General features: G+C 41.9%; 1 protein-coding gene across 4 annotated transcripts in view; it reads right to left on the reverse strand.

Moving 5' to 3' along the window:
• Positions 1-18,693, reverse strand: part of UBE2V2 (ubiquitin conjugating enzyme E2 V2) — a 52,013-nt gene extending 33,320 nt beyond the window's left edge. The window contains exons 1-3 of one of the 4 annotated variants that reach the window (XM_033933754.1): positions 18,573-18,693; positions 6,854-7,002; positions 2,395-2,520 (exon numbers count right to left, since the gene is read on the reverse strand). In XM_033933754.1, the coding sequence (XP_033789645.1) occupies positions 2,395-2,520; positions 6,854-6,898 (171 nt within the window). In that variant the 5' untranslated portion in view covers positions 6,899-7,002; positions 18,573-18,693. Of the gene's footprint in view, positions 1-2,394; positions 2,521-6,853; positions 7,003-17,962; positions 18,108-18,161; positions 18,318-18,572 lie in introns of those variants that run through there. The other 3 variants (XM_033933751.1, XM_033933753.1, XM_033933752.1) reach the window with 3 other exon arrangements.
• Positions 18,694-20,107: the final 1,414 nt, after the last annotated feature.

Raw genomic sequence — 20,107 nt, forward strand, 5'->3', positions numbered from 1 at the left:
AGTTGGTTGTGAGTTGCAGGAGGTTATGAAGGGAGAGAAGATGATGGTAGATTATAATATTGGGATGTGTTTTTTGAATAGTATGGTTTTTATATCTTTTCGAAACGCTTTGTAGTCCGTAGTTGTGGTCAGCAGCTTGGATATGATGGGGTCAATTTTCGCGGCCTGTGTAGCAAGTAGGTTGTCATATAGCTTTTTGCGTTTTGTGCCTTTGAGTGAGGGGTAGGTGAATGGGGTCTGGGTTCTCCTTACTCTAGTTGAGAGGTTTCGGGTTAGGCGGCTGTTTAGGTAGAGAGGTGCTGTTCCGCATCGGGGCTCCATAGATGACGTCACCCACATGTGAGAATATCATGCCTACTTGTCCTGGGATAATAATAATAATAATAACTTTATTTTTGTATACCGCCATACCCCAAAGAGTTCTAGGCGGTTCACATTAGTTAGACAGAGATTACAAGTGGTTACATATCAAATTGATCATAGAGTTGCAAACAGCAAGGAGAGAAGTATGGGGGGAGAGGAGGGAGACGGTGGAGGGGAGTAGATCAGAAGGGGGGGAGGAGGAGGATTGAAAAGGGGCATTAAGGGTCTTGGTCTCGGAATAGGTGAGTTTTGAGTAATTTTCTAAAGTCGAGGTAGTTGTAGGCCTTGAGGACCATTTGGGCTAGCCAAGGGTTTAGTTTGGCGGCTTGGAAGACGTAGGTTTTGTCAAGGAATCTTTTTGAGTGGCATAGTTTTAGGGAGGGGAAGGCGAAGAGTTGAATTTTACGGGAGTTCTTATAGTTGTGGTTAAGGGTGAAGTGAGGGGTGATGTAGCTTGGGGATAAACCAAATATTGTTTTGTAGCAAAAACAGGCGAATTTGAATATGATTCTGGATTCTAGTGGGAGCCAGTGGAGTTTGTGGTAGAAAGGGGCGATATGGTCCCATTTTTTCAGGTCAAATATGAGGCGGACAGCGGTGTTCTGGATCATCCTTAGTCTCCTGATGGTTTTCTTTGTGGAGCTCAAGTAGATGATGTTGCAGATGATATGGAATCCTCATGGGTCCTCAGTGTCAAGTCCGATGACACTTACCCTGAACAGGTGCTATAGACAACTGATGTTGAGGTAGAAGGAGATCTCCTTGATGCAAGGAGCAGCTCCTGAAAGTCAAAAGAACCAATACTACCGATGCTGACGAACCAGACTAGGTGCGCCAAAAGGTCTCAAACAGGGCTTCTCAACTCTTCTGGGTTTTCTGCATTTTAGAACAGAGTTTACAATGAGAAGACCAGTTAGGGCCCAGGCATAGTAGGCACCAGTTGTGAGGGTCAATCACAGAGATGACTCCGCTGTATCTGGAACATGGCCAGAAATAGCAAATGCTAAATCAAATTGCTCAATTTAGGGGGGTTTTTTCTTCTTTTTTTTTTTTTTTTTAAGGAGGAAGGGAAAGTCCCAACCGAGAGCTTGGGTCTTCTAAGCTGGCCACAAGCCACACAAATAAAGGAAATCTAACAGTGCCAAAAAATACCAAGAAATAAAGGGAACAAAAACCAAAAGAAATTAAAAGTAAATTGTCCTATGTTACTCACATACAAAAGGCAGGGAAGGCCAAGAAAAAATTCCCAAAGGGAAAAAGTGCAACTCAGAGGACCGAGAAACATATCTGCTCCATGTTTTAATTGATATAAACCGTTTAATCTTTTTGTAAACAGTATAAAAAAAGGTTATAAGTAAGTAAGTAAGTAAATAAATAAATAAATTAGGTGGGCAGGAAGGCACGTACATATGCACAGTTGGACCTGCTAAAAGCTTCAAGAATCTTCTGAATGCTGGGCAGAGTGCATACTGGGGCTCCATCAGTGACATCACATCTGTGAGTATCTGCCCTGCTTGTCCTCGAAGAATGAATTAAGCTAAATACAGATTAAAAAAAAAAATTTTCAATTGTTTGAATACCAAATACAGCTACTTGAACAACAGGGCTATGTTTTCCCTCACTTTATATTGTCATCAAACAAACAGTTACAATATAATTTCACTGCGGTTTTGGGGTTGTTGGTTTGTTTGTTTTTTGTGCAAAACACAGGGGAAACAAATCCACAAAAGATAGAATAATCAATACAAGTGGAACTGTCCAATAAAGATAAGGTGCAACAAATAAAGATGTCTTTCAAACCGTCTGGACAATCAGGTTATTCTTTATTCTTCCAATAATACTCGACCCGACATGTACATGTTTCGGCCGAAACATGTACATGTCGGGTCGAGTATTATTGGAAGAATAAAGAATAACCTGATTGTCCAGACGGTTTGAAAGACATCTTTATTTGTTGCACCTTATCTTTATTGGACAATTCCACTTGTATTGATTATTGTTTGTTTTTTGTAACATTTACCCTTGACTTACCATTCCATTGGAGTTATTTATGCCATTCATATTCATTTTAGTTACAAATCTAACCGTAGGAGGCGCTTCAGGATATTTAGGTCCACATTCTATTTTCAGACTGTATATTCTGTTTTCATAATTTGTCTGGAAAGCAAAGACAAAATGAAAAGTAAAGTTGATATTCAACTAAATTTTGATCAAAACTTTTGAGTTTTTTCGGCCTGCCATAACACTTTACACCTAAATTGTCAGAGCTTATAGGTTGTTGTTTTTTCTGTTTTCATCACCAGGATCTGCTTCCCTTTTTCTTTTGAAAGTTGTTCTTATAGCCTTGAAAACCTCTTTTACTTAATCTTTAACCAAATCAGATATCATTTGGTCTGATTTTTTTTAATCTATGGAATACATCTAATTTGGGATTCTAAGAGAGTGTTTTTAAAATGTTCATGCCTCATTCCAGTAAGGATTAGATTAAAAGTGGTTTCCGTTCATGTTGGTTCCAGGACCAACTGTATCATAAAGCAGTCATTTTTAGCATCTAGAAACTTTAGCTCCCTGCCTTGTCATGATGCAATATGTATCAAATCAATATTGTAGTAATCCATCAATATTGAAGTAATCCATTATGACTGCATTACTAACTATGAAGCCCAAAAAAAGGAAAAAAAAAAACAACAACTTTTCACTCCTCTCATCCTATTTAGGTGAACAGCAGTATATTGCCACTACTATATTTTCCCTATTATATATATATAGAAATGTCTATCCATAAAAGGATTTCACACAGACTGCATTTTGTTTTCTGATTTTTATCCTATTTGACTATGTTCATAATTTATATATTTTTTTTCATTATAAACTGCTGAGACCTGCTGAAACCAAGTAGTACAGCAAGTTTCAAATAAACCTAAATATACCATCCTTAAAGCACCACATTGCCACATATCTGAACATTATCATTTAGGAATAATTTGTACCCTCATGCCAATGATCCATTGGTTATTCTTCTTCCACCTAGCTTCTGAAATGCCTAATTTACTGCCATACATTCTAATCCTCCAATTTTATTATATAACCTTCTAGCACACATATACAAATAGAAACAATAAGTCAGTCACAGAGTCACAAATACCAGACTAACATCTAAAGATCTGCAGTTGTCCCTTGCTATAGCAAGCAGTGGCTGATATATTGACTTGATAAAGAGACAAAGTCTCTCTCATTTTAGTTTCACTATTTTTATCTTTTTTCAAAAATAATAGTAAGGCAGCTATCAATATAGGCAATATTAATTATAAGTTCAAGATTCAGACTCCTGAAGCAGGTCATAGTGGCCGAAACACATACATGTCAAGTCTTAAATGATACAATAAAGAAATTTAGCATTACAGGTCACCTTTACTGGTTTTCTTGTCTTTCTACCTTGGGAAAGTCTCCTGTTTCATTGTGAAGGTTCATACATCAACCATTAGGGAAAAAAAACTGAAAAGGAAAGGTGTCAATGGATTGATAGGAAGAAAGGATTGCATTCTCAAAAGAACACCATTGTCTACATAGAGCCCACCAGAGAGCATCTAGATATCTACAAGACTTCTGGAATAATATTTTCAGAAAGAACGAAAAAATTTGAGGTCACAACAACAAACATTTTATGGGGGGTGGGGGACACCCAAACACTGCCCTCTAAAGCAATAACTTCATCTTGACTGTGAAATACATTGGAGAAGTTATCGTGGTATGGGGCTTGTCATCAATAATGAAACAATGAATCTTGCTTTATATCAGATACTTCTAAAGCATGACAGGCCTTCTGTCTGTGACCTGAAGTTGAGCTAAAACTGGATCATGCAGCAAGAAAATGACCATAAACATTTCAATAAATATACTGCAGAATGGCTGGTGGAGATTTTGTATTGACTAAGCCAAAGTCCCGAGAACTGAAGGGAACTGTTCATACAAGAAGCCATGTCACAGAGCTAAAGCAGTTCTACATCTTATAGGCCAACATTTTTTTTCAAGTGTGGCATGAGACTAATCAACTGTTACAGGTGACAGCTAGTTGAGACTATTGCCACACAAATATCTTTACTGAATGAAGGCTAAAATGTGCTTTATTCCATAAGCATATCTACTGTTGAATCTTTCTGCGAAATAAATCAAAACACATTCTCTTTGTAAAAACTATTTATTCAATGGTGACCTGTCCCTCTCATCAGTGTTTAGAGTTGGGTTCTTACATATTGAACATAAATTGTGCTAAATACAGACTATCCTAGTGGGATTCTCAAACTTTGTCAGCACTATAAACTGATAAGATGGAAAAGTATGTTGAAAGGCAAGGGACATTTTTATTTAACTGATATGAATAGTCAACAAAGTGTGAAGCTACCCTTAGGTAACATGGGAGTGGAAGTGGAAGCAATCACAATTGAGCTATAAATATTTTGAGTGTCTTCAGAATGTAGTGATTGCCCACAAGTAATAGAAATGTAGCACCCTTCAACAGCACAAAGCTCTTAAAACTCAAGAGCAGGCTGAAGCCTGTGATGGACGAAGGTGCATGATATTTGGTAAGCTACTGCATGACTCCTTGCTATTTTGTTTTTCCTGTGCAAATATGGGCAAAAGAAAGCAGAAGTGAAGGCTGCCTTACTGAGTATCCTGCCAGCTGACCAGACATCACTAATGCAATTTGGAGTTGTTTTGCAAGGAAGATCTGCAGGCATCCTTGCTGGCATGTTGGTGCAAGGAGGAACAGCTCCCGCTCAGGAGAGCATTTCACAGTCCACTGCTATCAGTTTGCCAACTTCTGCAGGATGGGTGGGGAGCCTAGCTATTCCTGTGGTTTTGAACATAGGAGAATGGTTTGAAGTTTTCGGCTTTCAGTCTACATCTGAGATCAGTAACCAACTTAAGAATTTTTCTGGATTGGAGAATGGAGCAGCTCAGTCAAGCTTCTTGCAGGGCCCTGTAAATGTTCCAAGACCTAGCTGAGGCATTTTTAAAGCTCATTTGGCTTCAAGTTGAGGTGAACTCCTCAGTTTAATATGGCAAGCTTTAACCAAGCTAGATAAAAATGAGTAATAGGTTGGACCAGATGTAGTGGTCTATTGAAAATCTGGTTGGCTAAGTCACTAGAGCAAAGTCATCTTTAGAAAACTGAGGAAAATATAAGCTCTGGAAGATAAAAGTTAAGAGGATTCAAGAAGTACAAGGGAAGATTATTCAAGACTGTGTGGTTATCCTAAATTGGAGCAGATGGAAAATCAAAGGTGATGTAATCTTAGGTTTTTGAACTTTTCCAGGACAGCTATCAAAAATAAGTAGGAAATGTTGACCTTCCCAGTGAGGATCTTCCTTTAATTAACAAAATGTATTATTTGCCACATAACAGGCAATCTATGAAACCTGTTTCAAACAGACTGGAGGAATAGCCCAGTGGTTAATGCAGTGGCAGGATCCGATTCCCACTGCAGCCCGCTTGTAATTCTGTGCAAGTCACTTAACCCTCTATTGACTTAGATACAAATAAACTACCTGTATATAACATGTAAGCTGCTTTGATTGTAATCATAGAAAGATGGTAAATCAAATCCCATCCCTTTTCCTTCCTTTCCTATTATATGATGCATTGGGCCTAGAATGGGTGGCTCTCTGATGCATATTTAGTATGAAATGCTTTCTTCATCCATCTGTCATTTTTATTTAACTATTTAAGAAAGCATTTAAAGCAGCAGTTTAATTCAATCAACCCAAACGTCTGTCAGACTGTCTATTCAGTCTTACAAAGCTAAAAATTAAAATGCTACGCTTTCTTATTCTCAGATACTACATAGCTATGATTCTCACTAGGCCCAAGATTAGGATTAATGCAGTGAAGTGCAAGGACAGGACTCCTTTATACACTCAGTACAGTATGACAAGTAACGGAACATCAACACTTTGGGTCATATTAAACTTCAAGTTGCAGAGAACAATTTCTAAATTAATTATACTAGTTCCATCCAAATAAATTTTTCTCAACTACACAGTATGTCCATGGAGTATTTCAGCCAGCCATGAGTTATTCTGAACTATGTATTAAATCTGTGACAACGTTACTACTGCTATTTTGCATAATTAATATAAAACAATCCTGCTCACATACTACTTGTAGGAAGCTGAAATTAAGCAGGATTAAAAATTAGTATTGTTCTATCTCTGCAGCTATATGTCCAGAAGACTCCTCTTTTCTCCCCAGTTTGGCAACATTCATGGTAATTGCTCAATGGTGACTCCCAATATGGAAGGAACTGTAGTCTGTGGCTCCTGGATTAGGGAAGGAAATAAAAATGAAGAACACACTCTAGGAATTTGCAAATAAGGCTGATGCTGCTCCAATTGAGCAAAAATAAAATCCAAAGGAACAGACAGAAAACTGCTCAGCTAGAAAAAAAAATTACAATTTGAAAAAGTTGATTTAACTTGCAGAACTGACCCTGGGTGGCCCAATAATCATGCCTGTCCACCTTGTAAGTGTCATATCTTCATCATCTTCAAGGCCCCAGCTTACAGTACCGTCGCCTACTCCCTTCTGTCCTTCTTCAAGTTCTTCCAACAAGCAAAAATTACGAGGAACTTTAACTCCTGTTCAAAGAAATTAAATCAGTGAAACTGGGTAAAGCACAATCAATATTCACAAACTAAAAACTCATGTCAAATAACACCAATAATTTGACTACATTCTCTTAAAACAATTACAGTTCCTTGGCTTTTTCCAATTTAAAGTCAATAACTTCTCTGAATATATAGCAGAACTAAGGGCCCCTTTTATGAAGTCATAGCAGCAATTCTCCCACAGCAAATATACTGAAGCCTATAGGAACTGAATGGGCTTCAGTGCATTTGCCACAGGTGAATCGCTGCTGCAGCTTTGTAAAACAAACCCTAAGAGAATGAGATAAACCTTCTTTAACTAACTGGCTACATCCCAGCAGAGAAAGTTTTCAAAATCCCAAAACATGTCCACTGGACAATCTAATAGGATGGTTTAATCTCTTCACTGTACACGGTCTAAGAAGAGAACATAATATGACCCATGTAAAAATGAAAGTAAAATATATAAAGACTAGCTTTATAGCCCGTTACATTAATGGGTGCTAGAATATGTGTGTTTGTCTTTATTTCTTTCTCTCTCTGTCTCCTTAGCCGCTTTTTCCTGTCCATTCTCTCTTATTTTTACCTCCCCTGTGTCCACCACCACCCCTTCACTGCTCCCCTTATCCAGCAGCAGCCCTTCTCTCTTTGTTTTACCTCCCCCCGTCCATCATCACCTCTTCCTGCTCCCTCTGTCCAGCAATAGGCCTCCCTTCATTTCCCCCACCCCTGTCCATCAGCACCCCTTCCTGCTCCCCCTGTCCAAGGGAGTTAGTACAGGGCCGGTGTCTGCCATTCTCCCCAGAGTCCTTGCGCCCCCCCTTCCCTTCCCGCGGACCCGACTACCTTGGCGATTCAAGCAGCGTGTGCACCAGTCTTCACACGCTGCTTCGGGTCCTTCTACTGCCCTGATTTACTCTGGCACGTCCCTGATGACATCATCAGAGATGCGGCAGAGCAAATCAGGGAAGTAGAAGGGCCCGAAGCAGCGTGTGAAGATTGGGGCACACGCTGCTTGAATCGCCAAGGTAGTCGGGTCCGCGGGAAGGGGGGTGAGTGGAAAAGGACTCGGACTCCTGTGGTCTGTCGGGAAGGCTCACTGCCCCAGCTCCTTACCCGTCCACAGCCCGGGCCAGGCCTCCCGCGCTTTCTCAGCGGCCTGGCTCGCTCGTTTGTTGTTGTTTTTTACTCCGCTTCCTGCATTCGCTGCTCTGTGACATAATAAGCACGCATGCGCACTTGTCTTGACACATCCCGACAGAAAAGGGATCAGGGAACACGCGAGGCAAGTGTGCATGCACGGCTAGCATTTTATTATTTAAGATTCGGATACTCTGGGATTCCAAACATTAAACGGGTACCCTGAACATAAATTATATGCTGTAGAATTTTCTAGTAGAATGTTTAGAACTGCTTTGGAAAGCTTTCTGCATGCTACATAACACAATGAATCTCGGTTCAGAGGTCAAGAAATCAGAAGGTAGGATGGAAAACTTGAAAATCTATCAGGTGATCACTACTACCACCTAGAAAGTTAACAGGCAAGACAAAAACGTACATTTATTGAATGTTTTTAGCTAAATGAAATCTGAAGTCTCGGATTTGCAGCATTACCAATAGAAAGTGTGAAAAACTGACTTGATTAGCACCTGCTCAGTGCACTGCCTTGTGGCTAATCTATTGTAGGTTCAATTCCCAGACCAGCCCCTGGGGGAAAGAGTACCAGCTACCGTGTTTTCCAGAAAATAAGACACTGTCATATTAATTTTAGGCCCAAAAAAAGGTACTAGGTCTTATTTTCAGGGTAGATCTTATTATTTTCATGTACAATGATCATCTCTCCCTTCCTCTCCTCCACCCCAATTCTTCCTATTTCCATTCTCTCCCCCACATGTACAGCATCCTTCCTCCCCTCTCACCCATCCCCTTGTGCAGTATCTTTCTATCCCTCTCTCACTCCCATCCCTTGTGCAGCAGAACTCTTGCTTCTATCCCTCCCTTCTTCCCATCCCTTGTGCAGCAGAACCCGTGCAGCTTCTATCCCTCCCTCCCATCCCCCCGCCATGCACCCCCACCCCCCATCCGACCCTTCCATCTCTCCCCCATCAACTGTGAGACCGAAATACCTTGTAACAAACGGCAACATCGGCATAGACAGGCTGTTTCGGACCTTCTCCTGCCGCATCACTGATGTTGTCATCAGCAACGCAGCACATGGAACCCCAGGCGAGAGAAGGCCCAAAGCAGTCTGTCTAGATTGCTGCTGACATTGCCGTTTGTCACAAGGTATTTCAATCTTGTGATTGGCGGGGAGAGATGGAAGGGTCAGCGGTGGACGAGGAGGGGGGTGCTCGGGGGGACACAGGGGAGCGGGGCAAGGGGAAGCGCTGCTGTCGTGTGACTAGGGCTTATTTTGGGGGGAAAGGCTTATATTAAGACCTACCCCAAAAATCATGCTAGGGCTTATTTTCAGGGTAGGTCTTATTATTGGGGAAACACGGTATTGTTCAAGGCAACACCTAGTGGCCAAACTTGACCCCAATTATTTATTCTGGAAGAAGTCACACTGTAGAACCTGACTGATAATATCTACTGCAATAGCCCAGGAAAACAAGCAGGGAAGGAAGTTTAAAAAAACAAGTTCGTTCCAATCCACATGGTGATTTTAAAAAAAGAAAACAGGTAGACTTTAGTACTGAAAAAAAAAAAGTCTTGATTTTGCAGTGAATGCTGTAAAAATTATTACTATTAACTATTTCAATAGTGCTACCAGACATATGCAGAGTTGTACAGAGTCACAAAGAAGACAGTCCCTGCTCGAAACAGCTTATAATCTAAACAGACAAGACAAACAGGATGCCATGGATACAGTTAAGGCAGACATGTCAAAATCTGGCCCACAGTGTCATTAAATTTAGCCCACCTAACAATTAGCACTTAACCTGGCCCGTCGGAGCCACTGCTGGGATTTGCGGTTGCACTCTATCATGAGAGAGTACGGGCTGATTGGCAGCCAACTTTCGATCCTGTGGTGAGTAGCAGACATTTTTTTTTACCCATCAGCACCGCATCAGCTGGTCGAGCCGGAAACAGGAGGAATGAGAAGACAATGAGGCTGGAGCCACTGTTGGGAGTTGTGGTTGCACACTACTGGGAGTGAGTCAATGCTGGAGTGAGTACAGGCCTGTATACTGCGGTGAACACTGGGTAGATTGGCAGCCAGCTTTCGATCCTTGCTGAAGGGAACAGTATCTGGTCTAAATCAGTTAGCTACAAGGTTTTCTTAAAAACCGTTCATATCAGGTAAAGACAAATTATTTCATCGGCTTTAATTTCATTTTATGAAGCTGGGAGTGGAAATGTCCAAAAAAAGGTGGGCAGAATTTAATTTTTTAAAAATCTTTTATTTATCCAAAAATGGCTCAAAAACTCAATGACTTGACATGTACATGCTTCGGTCAGTCTGGTGAGTCTTCAGACACAAGGATATATTTATCCAAGTGCTTAATGTATAGATGCTGTAATACAGCTACTAGTAACCAAATACAAACTTGCAAAAGTAATAATTTCCGTAGGACTTATCTTTGAAGCCCTGGTTTAGACATTAGCTAATACCAGGGGCAGGTCAACGCGAATACACAAATTTGGTGCGCAACAGTAGTGGTTCAGTTACACTGGGCTTTAAACTGAATTCTTTTGGCTTCAACTCATTTATATTTGCAGATCATATCATGTTTTAAAAACCTTTTAAAGGTGATATTATTGCCCAAGTAACCAATAGAATTTGCAATGGATTAACAATAATGGAGAACTGAGCATGTCAAATTAAACTAAAATTTAATAGGGGAAAAAACAAATTTATGGTGATAGATAGCAATTTTTGTCCACTAACTAGTAAGGAACTTATTAAAGATATTCCCTACAAATCAGAAAATTAATTTAAAATCCAGGAGTCAAATTGACAATATATCTTTTGAACATCAAGTGAAACAGGTGTCAAATAGGGTGTTTAAAGTTCTCTGGAAATTGAAAAGAATTACTGTAAATCATATTTTGACTGATTCTGCTGTCTTTCAATTAATAGTACAATCTTTTATATTAACACACTTGGATTCCTGTCATTTGATATACAACTTTTACAAAATACAGCAGCAAGATTGATCTGCCCAATAACATAATTTGAATAATGACCAGACAACAAAAGGTAGAATATAATATGTCAGATTTGACATGTATATCCTGCCAGAGCTGGTGTTGTAACCCTATATTTCTACTAAGACTAACAGCCTCCTTTACAAAGCCATGCTAGCGGCTGCACTGCGCTAGAGATTTTAAGGGCTTCAGGGCTGTTGCTGCGCAGCTTTGTAAAAGAAGCCGTAAAGTGTACTTGTATTAAGGTGCGCATTGAGTGCACGTTAAATTGGTTAGCGTACCTTAATAAAAGGACCCCTAAGTATCTTAATAAAAAATTTGGCCTGCGACTTAGCCTAAGTTTTAGATTTTGGCCCCTTAAGTGATCGAGTTTGACACCCCTGAGTTAAGGGGAACGGTTAATCTGCTGGCTAGGTCGGTTGGGCAGTGGGGCGAAAGATTAGATTTTTAACTTTGCTAATCTTCTTTCTTGTAAATCAACATTTTATTCTGGGACCAGTGGGTTAAACTAACATAAGAATTGCTGCTGCTGGGTCCCATTACCTGCCAGGACTTTATAAGAAGCCTCAAATTCAGAGACTTAAACTCCTCCCCCTCATACCTCATCACTGTGACAGACCTCAGTTAGTCTAAAAGCAGCCAGGAACATCTGTAGAAGACAAAAACAAGAGAGAGGGAACAGGGAAGATTCCCCAGCAAGGAAATCAAGTCTGCTCATATCAACAAATGTAAAACAGCAACAATGAGAAATGAGAGGTTAGGAAACATGAGAAACCTGAACAACAAAACAGTGCTCTAAAGAGATACAGTCTGCACCTGAACAGGGACAAACCCCCCCCCCCCCCCCAACCTAAGTGCTAAAACCCATTCTGAGGACATTCATATAAAGGCTGGTTAGAAAACAGAAATCCAGCTTACCAGTACTTGGAAAGTCAGACAATCAGCAAGGAATAGGGTGGGTTCCCAGAATAAAGTGTGGATTTACAAGAAAGAAGATTAGCAAATTTAAGAACCTCATTTGTCTTTCTTGTACAAGCCTACTTTATTCCTGGACCAGTGGGACATAACAAAGCAGTCCCGAAAACTCAAGGTGGGACTGATGAGCCCACTGCCAGAACGGAGGCACCAAAAGCAGCATCCAGCTTGGCCGCCACATCGATCCTGTAGAACTTGGTGAAAGTATGTAAGGAGGACCAGGTAACGGTCCTGCTAATCTCATCTAGAGAAACAGCCGACGATTCTGCACAAGAGCACAAAACACCTCTGGTTGAGTGAGCCTGTACCGCGAAGGAGGGGGGCTTCTTTCTGGCATCCATTTAAGCCATGGAAATGGCCATGCAAATCTACCTGGAAACAGTAGCCGTAGAAACCAGCCTACCTTTGTGGGCAGGACCCGCCAGAACAAACAGGTGGCCAGAGAGGCGAAACTCGCTGGTGACCTCCAGAGACAATAAAATTCTGCACACAACCAAGTACTGTAACACCTAGTCTTGCTCCCTTGACCCAGAGGAAGCAAAAGCAGGACTTCCTGATTCACATGGAATGCGGAAACCACTTTCGGAAAAAAAGAAGGAACAGTATGCAGCATCACAACGGAATCTGTAATAAGCAGAAAGGGATCCCTGCAGGAAAAATCCTGGAGTTCCAAGACCCTGCAGGCTAAGGTAATAGACATCAGGAAGACTGTCTTGATTGTGAGATCCATCAGAGACGCCTGGCCCAGAGGCTCATATAGCGGACCAGCCAGAGAGCAAAGAACCAGATTCCAGGTCGGACAGGGAAGGCGCAACATAGGCCAAAACTGAAAACAAGCTACATCTGGATGAGCTGCCAATGAGTCCCTCAGACGAGGGCCCATACACAAAACACTGGCTATCTGTACCCAGAGCAAAGCTACCGCTAGGCCCTTCTTCAGGCCATTCTGCAGAAACTCCAGGACCCAAGGAATGGATGGGAAAGACGGGACCACCTGTCTCAGAGCACAACAGGCCTAGTAATACCTCCAAGCCTTCGCATAGACCGCCACTATGGACTTCCTTTTGCTGTGAAGCAACACGGCAATAACAGCTGACAAACAGAACTGTTTCTTTGTGGAAGCCTTCATCCAAATTCTCAGGGACTGCTGACAGCGAGACCCACCAAAGCGCAGTCTAGCAGATGAAAAGGACCGTTATCCCGAAGAAGAGCCTGAGAATGGATGAAAGCACTTTGAAGGAACAAAAATGAACACACCCTGAACCCCTGGAAGGGCGGGATCTATTCACATGCAGTGACTTGGGCCTGCGATCCTGCACATTTGCCATAAGGTCAACCAGACCCTGGTCGAACAACAGTTGTCCCAACGCACTGCCAGAGGTTGTGGTAAGAGCAGATAACATAGCTGGTTTTAAGAACGGTTGAACAATTTCCCGGAGGAAAGGTCCATAATCTTTTATTGAGAAAGACATGGGGGGAAGCCACTACTTGCCCTGGGTTGGTAGCATGGAATGTTGCTACTCCTTGGGTTTTGGTCAGGTACTAGTGACCTGGATTGGCCACCATGAGAACGGCTACATTATTCCCTCAAGAATTGCTTAAATAAGTTTTTTAACATTTTCCTATAATGATCATAAGATTCAGATGCTCATATTATAGGGCCTAGTTTTTTCTCCCAAATAGAAGAATGAAAAGTCAACAACTATTCCACATAATTTAGAACAGCCCCTTACAGTAGGAAAAATTTTTAAAAAGCATAGAAAGTGACGGGCACCTTAGCTCCTGAGCTCTTTGGGGACAACAGGATAGAAAAGGAAATAAAATAAATATATTGAAACAAATTGATCAATCTGATATGTCAATAGACCATAAAGCAGCAAAAACAGCTGAATTTGGAAACTACCTATCGGAAGCCAGTGTAGTTTACAAAAATAAGGAGAAATGTGATCTATTTTTCCCAAATTAAAAATTAATTGTACTGCAGAATTCTGAACTGCAGTTCTGCAGAGTGGCAAAATAGACTACATTACAATAGTCCAAAACTAAAGACTGAACCAATGATTGAAAAGCATAACCGTGAAAAAAAGCCCTTAATGAATGGAAATTATGTAGTGCAGAGAAATCCTTTTTTACTACAGCATCCACTTGTGCTTGCATAGTACGATTTCTGTTCAAGAGGACTCCTAATATTTATAAAGTAGAAAGATATGTACCACATGTAATGACAAACAATCCTCAGTAAGTTTAGTAGGAGTAGCAAAGGACAATTTGGCTTTATTTTAATTTAGTTTCAATTTAAACTCCATTGTCCATTCCTTAACAACCAACATCATCCATCAGATTTCCTTGCAATGTTTTGAGGGAACCACCTACAGTAATGTCATCTGCATAGTTGAACAATTTAACCCCTAAATCTGATAACCTAATGCCAAAGAGGATAAATAAATATTAAAAGGTGGAGGGGAAAGGGGTGACCCTCATGGAGCACCACAAGGATTGCTCTAGGGTTGAGAAAGTGTACTGTCAAATAATACCTGGCAAGAATGCGAGCATAAAGAAATCATGAAGCAATTGAAAAACTTGGCCAGTGATTCCTATTGGAATCCAAACATTGAAGTAATATGCTATGATCAACAAGGTCAAAGGCACAGCTAAGATCAAACTGTAAGATTAAAGCCCCCAATCCCCTACTAAAGAATGCATATACGTGATCCAATACAGATGTCAGCACTGTTTCCGTACAATGGAACAATCTGAAACCAGATTGTGAACTGTGCAGTAGATCAAAACCTTCTACATAATTTGTTAATTGAAAAGAAACTGAACCTTCCAAAAGTTTAACCAAGAAAGGAATGGAGGCTATAGGTCTATAGTTGGCAATTGAGTTAACCAACCATTTGCAAGCCTTTATAATTGGGGTTATAATAATATGCCTTTTTTTTTTTTTTAGTAGGAAAAGAGCCTTGCTCTAACATGTGCTGGGACCAAAGAGTTCTTTAAGCTGAAAAGAGGCCTCTATATATACTTTTGGCAAACACAGATCCAGGGAACAAAAAGAGTGGGCATATTTGGTAAATACATTTTGAAATATAAACCAGTGGTCTCAAACCCTTTGCAGGACCACATTTTGAATTTGTAGGTACTTGAAGGGCCTCAGAAGAAATAGTTAATGTCTTATTAAAGAAATTACAATTTTGCATGAGATAAGAAAGGTTTAGACAAGTTCCTGGAGGAAAAGTCCATAGCCCGTTATTGAGAAAGACACAGTGGAAGCCACTGATTGCCCTAGATCAGTAGCATGGAATGTTGCTACTCTTTGGGATTCTAGAATCTTGCTATTCTTTAGGGATTCTGTATGGAATGTTGCTACTATTTGGAGTTCCGGAATCTTGCTTACTCTAAGATAATGGAATAGTGCTACACCTTGGGTTTTGGCCAGATACTGGTGACCTGGATTGGCCACTGTGGGAACGGACTACTGGGCTTGATGGACCATTGGTTGGATCCAGTGAGGCTATTCTTATGTTCTTATAGTCTTTAAGCCCGTTACATTAACGGGTGCGAGAATAGATGTGCATGAGTGTCTTTCATTCTTTCTCTCTCTCTTTGGCCACTTTCTGTCTGTCTTTCTCTTTCCTCGGCTGTCCACCATCACCCCTTGCCTGCTCCCCCTGTCCAGCAGTAACCCTTCTGCTTTCCTTTTACCTCCCTCGTGTCCAGCAGCACCCCTTCCCTGCTCCCCCCTGTCCAGCATCAGCCCCTCTCCCTTTGTTTTACGTCTCCCCTTTCCAGCAGCACCTCTTCCCTGCTCCCCCTTGTCCAGCAGCACCTCTTCCCTGCTCCCCCTTGTCCAGCAGCACCTCTTCCCTGCTCCCCCTTGTCCAGCAGCACCTCTTCCCTGCTCCCCCTTGTCCAGCAGCACCTCTTCCCTGCTCCCCCTTGTGCAGCAGCACCTCTTCCCTGCTCTCCCTTGTGCAGCAGCACTCCTTACCTGCTCTCCCTGTCCACCAGCATTCCTTACCTGCTCCTGTCCCTCTTCCCTGCTCCCCCTGTCCAGCAGCACCTCTTCCCTGCTTCCCCTATCCAGCAGCACTCCTTACCTGCTCCCCTGTCCCTCTTCCCTGCTCCCCCTGTCCAGAAGCACTTCTTACTTGCTCCTCCTGTCCAGCAGCACCCCTTACCTGCTCCCCCTGTCCAGCATGCGGCTTCCTTGTCATTTGCGTCTGCCATCCTCTTCTTTAAAGCAGCCTACTGAGGATCGCGGCTGGCTGTAGTGAACCTTGCAGGCCGCTCTGCACCTCAGTAGGACGTTCCCTCTGATGCGATCGCATACATCAGAGGGAACGTGCTACTGAGCTGCAGAGTGGCATGCGAGATTCGCTACAGCCAGCTGTGATCCTCAGTAGGCTGCTTTGAAGAGAAGCATTGCCATCGGCAGCGGTTGGTGAGTGAGGGGGGAGGGGAGAGTCGCCAGCGTGTTTCCTGCCTCCGTGTTCCAAAATGGAATTCGGCACAGAGGGACACAGCACGGCGGCAGCGATCAGAAAACTCTAAGTGCGCATGCACGCTTAGGATTTTATAATAGAAGATAAATCTTTCCTTTTGGCTAAGTCTTAATAATAATATTGTAATTTATAGCTAAAGAAACATATGATAAATAAATTGTTTTATTTTACTTTTTATGAGGGCCTCAAAATAGTATCTGGCGGGCCACGAGTTTGAGACCACTGATGTAAACCAATCTGGTCACTCAAAAGCACTCCAACTCAAATCAGCAAGAAAGGATAAACCAGTTGCAAAAGTCATACAATCATTAAGTTGCTCTCAGGTTTTTCACCTTCTCATAGAAATAATGAGCTAACATCTCGGATGTCTGTGGACAGCATGGGTAAAATAAAGCTTTGAACATCAAAAAGCCTGTGTACCAAGTTGAACAATCTCTTAGCATCAAGGTTAGATATCCCTACTAGTGCCAAATTGAGTATTCTTAGGAGCAATACTGTTCAGGATACACAGGAAGATTCCCAATGTTGAGGAAGACCAGCCAAACAGGCTGATTAACAGGTATGCCCCAAGTCTAACCACATCTATCTGACCTGTCAAGGCCAGCTCAACCTATGGAGCAGGTAAGACCCTGGCTCAGGGTCCCAGTCTGGTCTACCTTCAGGCTTTTAGACAGAAAGATGCAAAACGGATTTTGGCACCCTTTATCATCAGTGTCCTGAGCCAGTGCTTACCTGGTCAAGAAGGGAGGAGGCTTGTCAGAGAGGAAAAGATACTGGATCATAGGAGGAGGGAAAAGGAGAGATTGCAGAAAAGGTTGGTTCAGACTGCCACAGCCCCATGGTACCTCTCACTGGTGTGTAGGCTCTTATTACAAAAAATTAAACACCCAACATTTTAGATAGTTAATGATAATATTTAAAGATAAAGGCTAAAGCTCACTCAAACTTTAGTTATTTTCAGGCCTGTGCCACGAACTAGCCACAGCCTTTCTGAACTAGAATATTACTTATTTATTTAGCAATTAATTGGTCTATGCATTGACTGCGGTTCAGGAGCACTTGCGCTCATATCTGACAACTCTTAATTCCAGATTAAAACGCGCAGAGAAGGCAGGAAGCATCTTTGATAGGCGGACAAGAAGAAAATTATTACTTTTTGCCAGAAATAAAGGGGGAACGCCCTATATATTCTTCCACACACCCCAGACCACGGAGATGCACAAGAGAGCCTGCTACGCTCACCCAACACAAAGCTGCCACTCCAATGAGCCTATGTGACAAAATATAAACTAAAGGGAAATCACAACTACACCGCTCACTCTGCGCGGCCCCTTCTCCTAGCGGGAGGCCTGGCCCTTCGCACGCACGCCCACATCTGGCAAGATAGGCTGAGACGAAGAGAGCTAAACAACTCCAGCAAAGCCCAGACTCCACTGCTCATGGTTCCACATTCTCATCTTCCCTCATTCCAGCCCGGAGACTAAGGAAGTCACAGCCCCGGCTCACATCAGAACCCACCTGCGAACACCGCCATCTTCTCCCCACCAAGGCCAGAGCGCGTGCGCGCTACGCAACCACCGGCTCCCGCCCCTGCGCCTAGCGACGTCGTTTCCTGGAAATCCGTCGGCGTCTGCAGATCACCCAATCAGGGAAGGGAAGTCAAGAAGCCTGCCTCCTGTATGTTCTATTCCCCCCAAATCTCCGCCCCCGTCTAGCACGCGCACTTTTTTTTTTTTTTAACCCTGTCCCCACTGGTGTCTTGCTTAGCTTAGAAGGGAGGTTCATTGGAGCTGTTACGCTGACCTTTCGAATTTAGATGAAATGAACTTTCTCGATGTGACATTTATCATATAGCTGGGGTTGAATGGGTTCGGAGCGGAAATCCCATAACAGTTTAAAAGCTAAATATACACAAGCTGAACAGTTTACCATAGTAGTCGGGGAGGACGTGTCCTATCAGTGCAGCATTCAAGGCTGGAAATGAAGCGGTATTGGGTACGGTGTAGAATGAATAGGAGGATAACCAGTCTACGGTATTGAGATGCGGGGCACGAACCTATCAACGGAACGGGGTGGGGCTTGGTTGGAACATGTTTCCTCTAAGGCTGTGTCTCTCAAACTTTTTTTTTATTTTTAACTCCTGCACACTAAACTAAGCAAATGGCACATTATAATTGAAGTTATAAAATTACAAAACCAACAACAAAATTGAGAATTATTTATTTAAAGTTCTTAAAAGCTATGTATGATTAAATGTAACAGCGGGATAGAATAGAATTGCTAATCAATGCAATGGATGAGCTTGGTTTGAGTACAAACTAATTCAAAATGCGGCTCTATAGTCAACAAGCAAACACATATTTCATCATCCGCCATCTGCAGTTCTCTTTTTTTTTTAATTTAATTTCTGTCAGAGCTGAAAATCCAAGTTCGCAAAGATTAAGATCCAAACTAACAAAGCCTTGATTGCTTTGTTGCTCAAGATAATTACTACATAAAAAATAAAATTACTTTCCATGAATTTTCAAGGACCAATCATGTCAAAAAATGATGCTTGTCTGGGCGGTTGTATCCTTACGCAGACACTCATAACATTGACAGACTCTTGCTATGCAATGAACATGTCATCAATTCTAATGTGCAAAAAATAACCCGGAAATGTGAAAAATCAATAATGTTATAACAAACACTTTCACTAGAAATATGAATGGGATGTCACAAAAAGTCAGTGCTGCTATAGTTCTAATAAGGGGAGTCTCAGATAACTGGAGGAAAAAGCCTCAGATTGGAACCCTTCCACCACCACAATGGTGGTCCAAGGTGGTCGGGCGAGCACCTCACTGGCAAAAAACCTCCAGACCAGCTCCCAATAGTAGTAAACTTAAAGCAGGACTGTGGTGCAAAGATAGAGGATAATTTCCACTTATCTATTAGATTGATCGGTACACCTCAACCCATGTAGCACTTACACTTAATGATTCAGGGAGCTGAAATATGGAAGGACGCTGTAACAAATCTGATACAAAATCAGTAGTAAACCCAAACCCAGTTTGCCAGCCGTGAGAAGCCATCAATCCAAACTCCTAAATATATAGCAAAAAATAACCCGGAAATGTGAAAAATCAATAATGTTATAACAAACACTTTCACTAGACTGCTTTAAGTTTACTACTATTGGGAGCTGGTCTGGAGGTTTTTTGCCAGTGAGGTGCTCGCCCGACCACCTTGGACCACCATTGTGGTGGTGGAAGGGTTCCAATCTGAGGCTTTTTCCTCCAGTTATTTGAGACTCCCCTTATTGGAACTATAGCAGCACTGACTTTTTGTGACATCCCATTCACAATCTATTCTAATGTGTACATATGAAGGGAATTTTTTAAAATAAAGTAAAATTCTGGAATCTCTCGTGACACACCCAGAATCTCTTTGGGGCACATCACTGTGCCCTGGCACACAATTTGACA

The sequence above is a fragment of the Geotrypetes seraphini genome, chromosome 2 (genome assembly GCF_902459505.1).
Source record: "Geotrypetes seraphini chromosome 2, aGeoSer1.1, whole genome shotgun sequence".
Taxonomy (NCBI): Eukaryota; Metazoa; Chordata; class Amphibia; order Gymnophiona; family Dermophiidae; genus Geotrypetes; species Geotrypetes seraphini.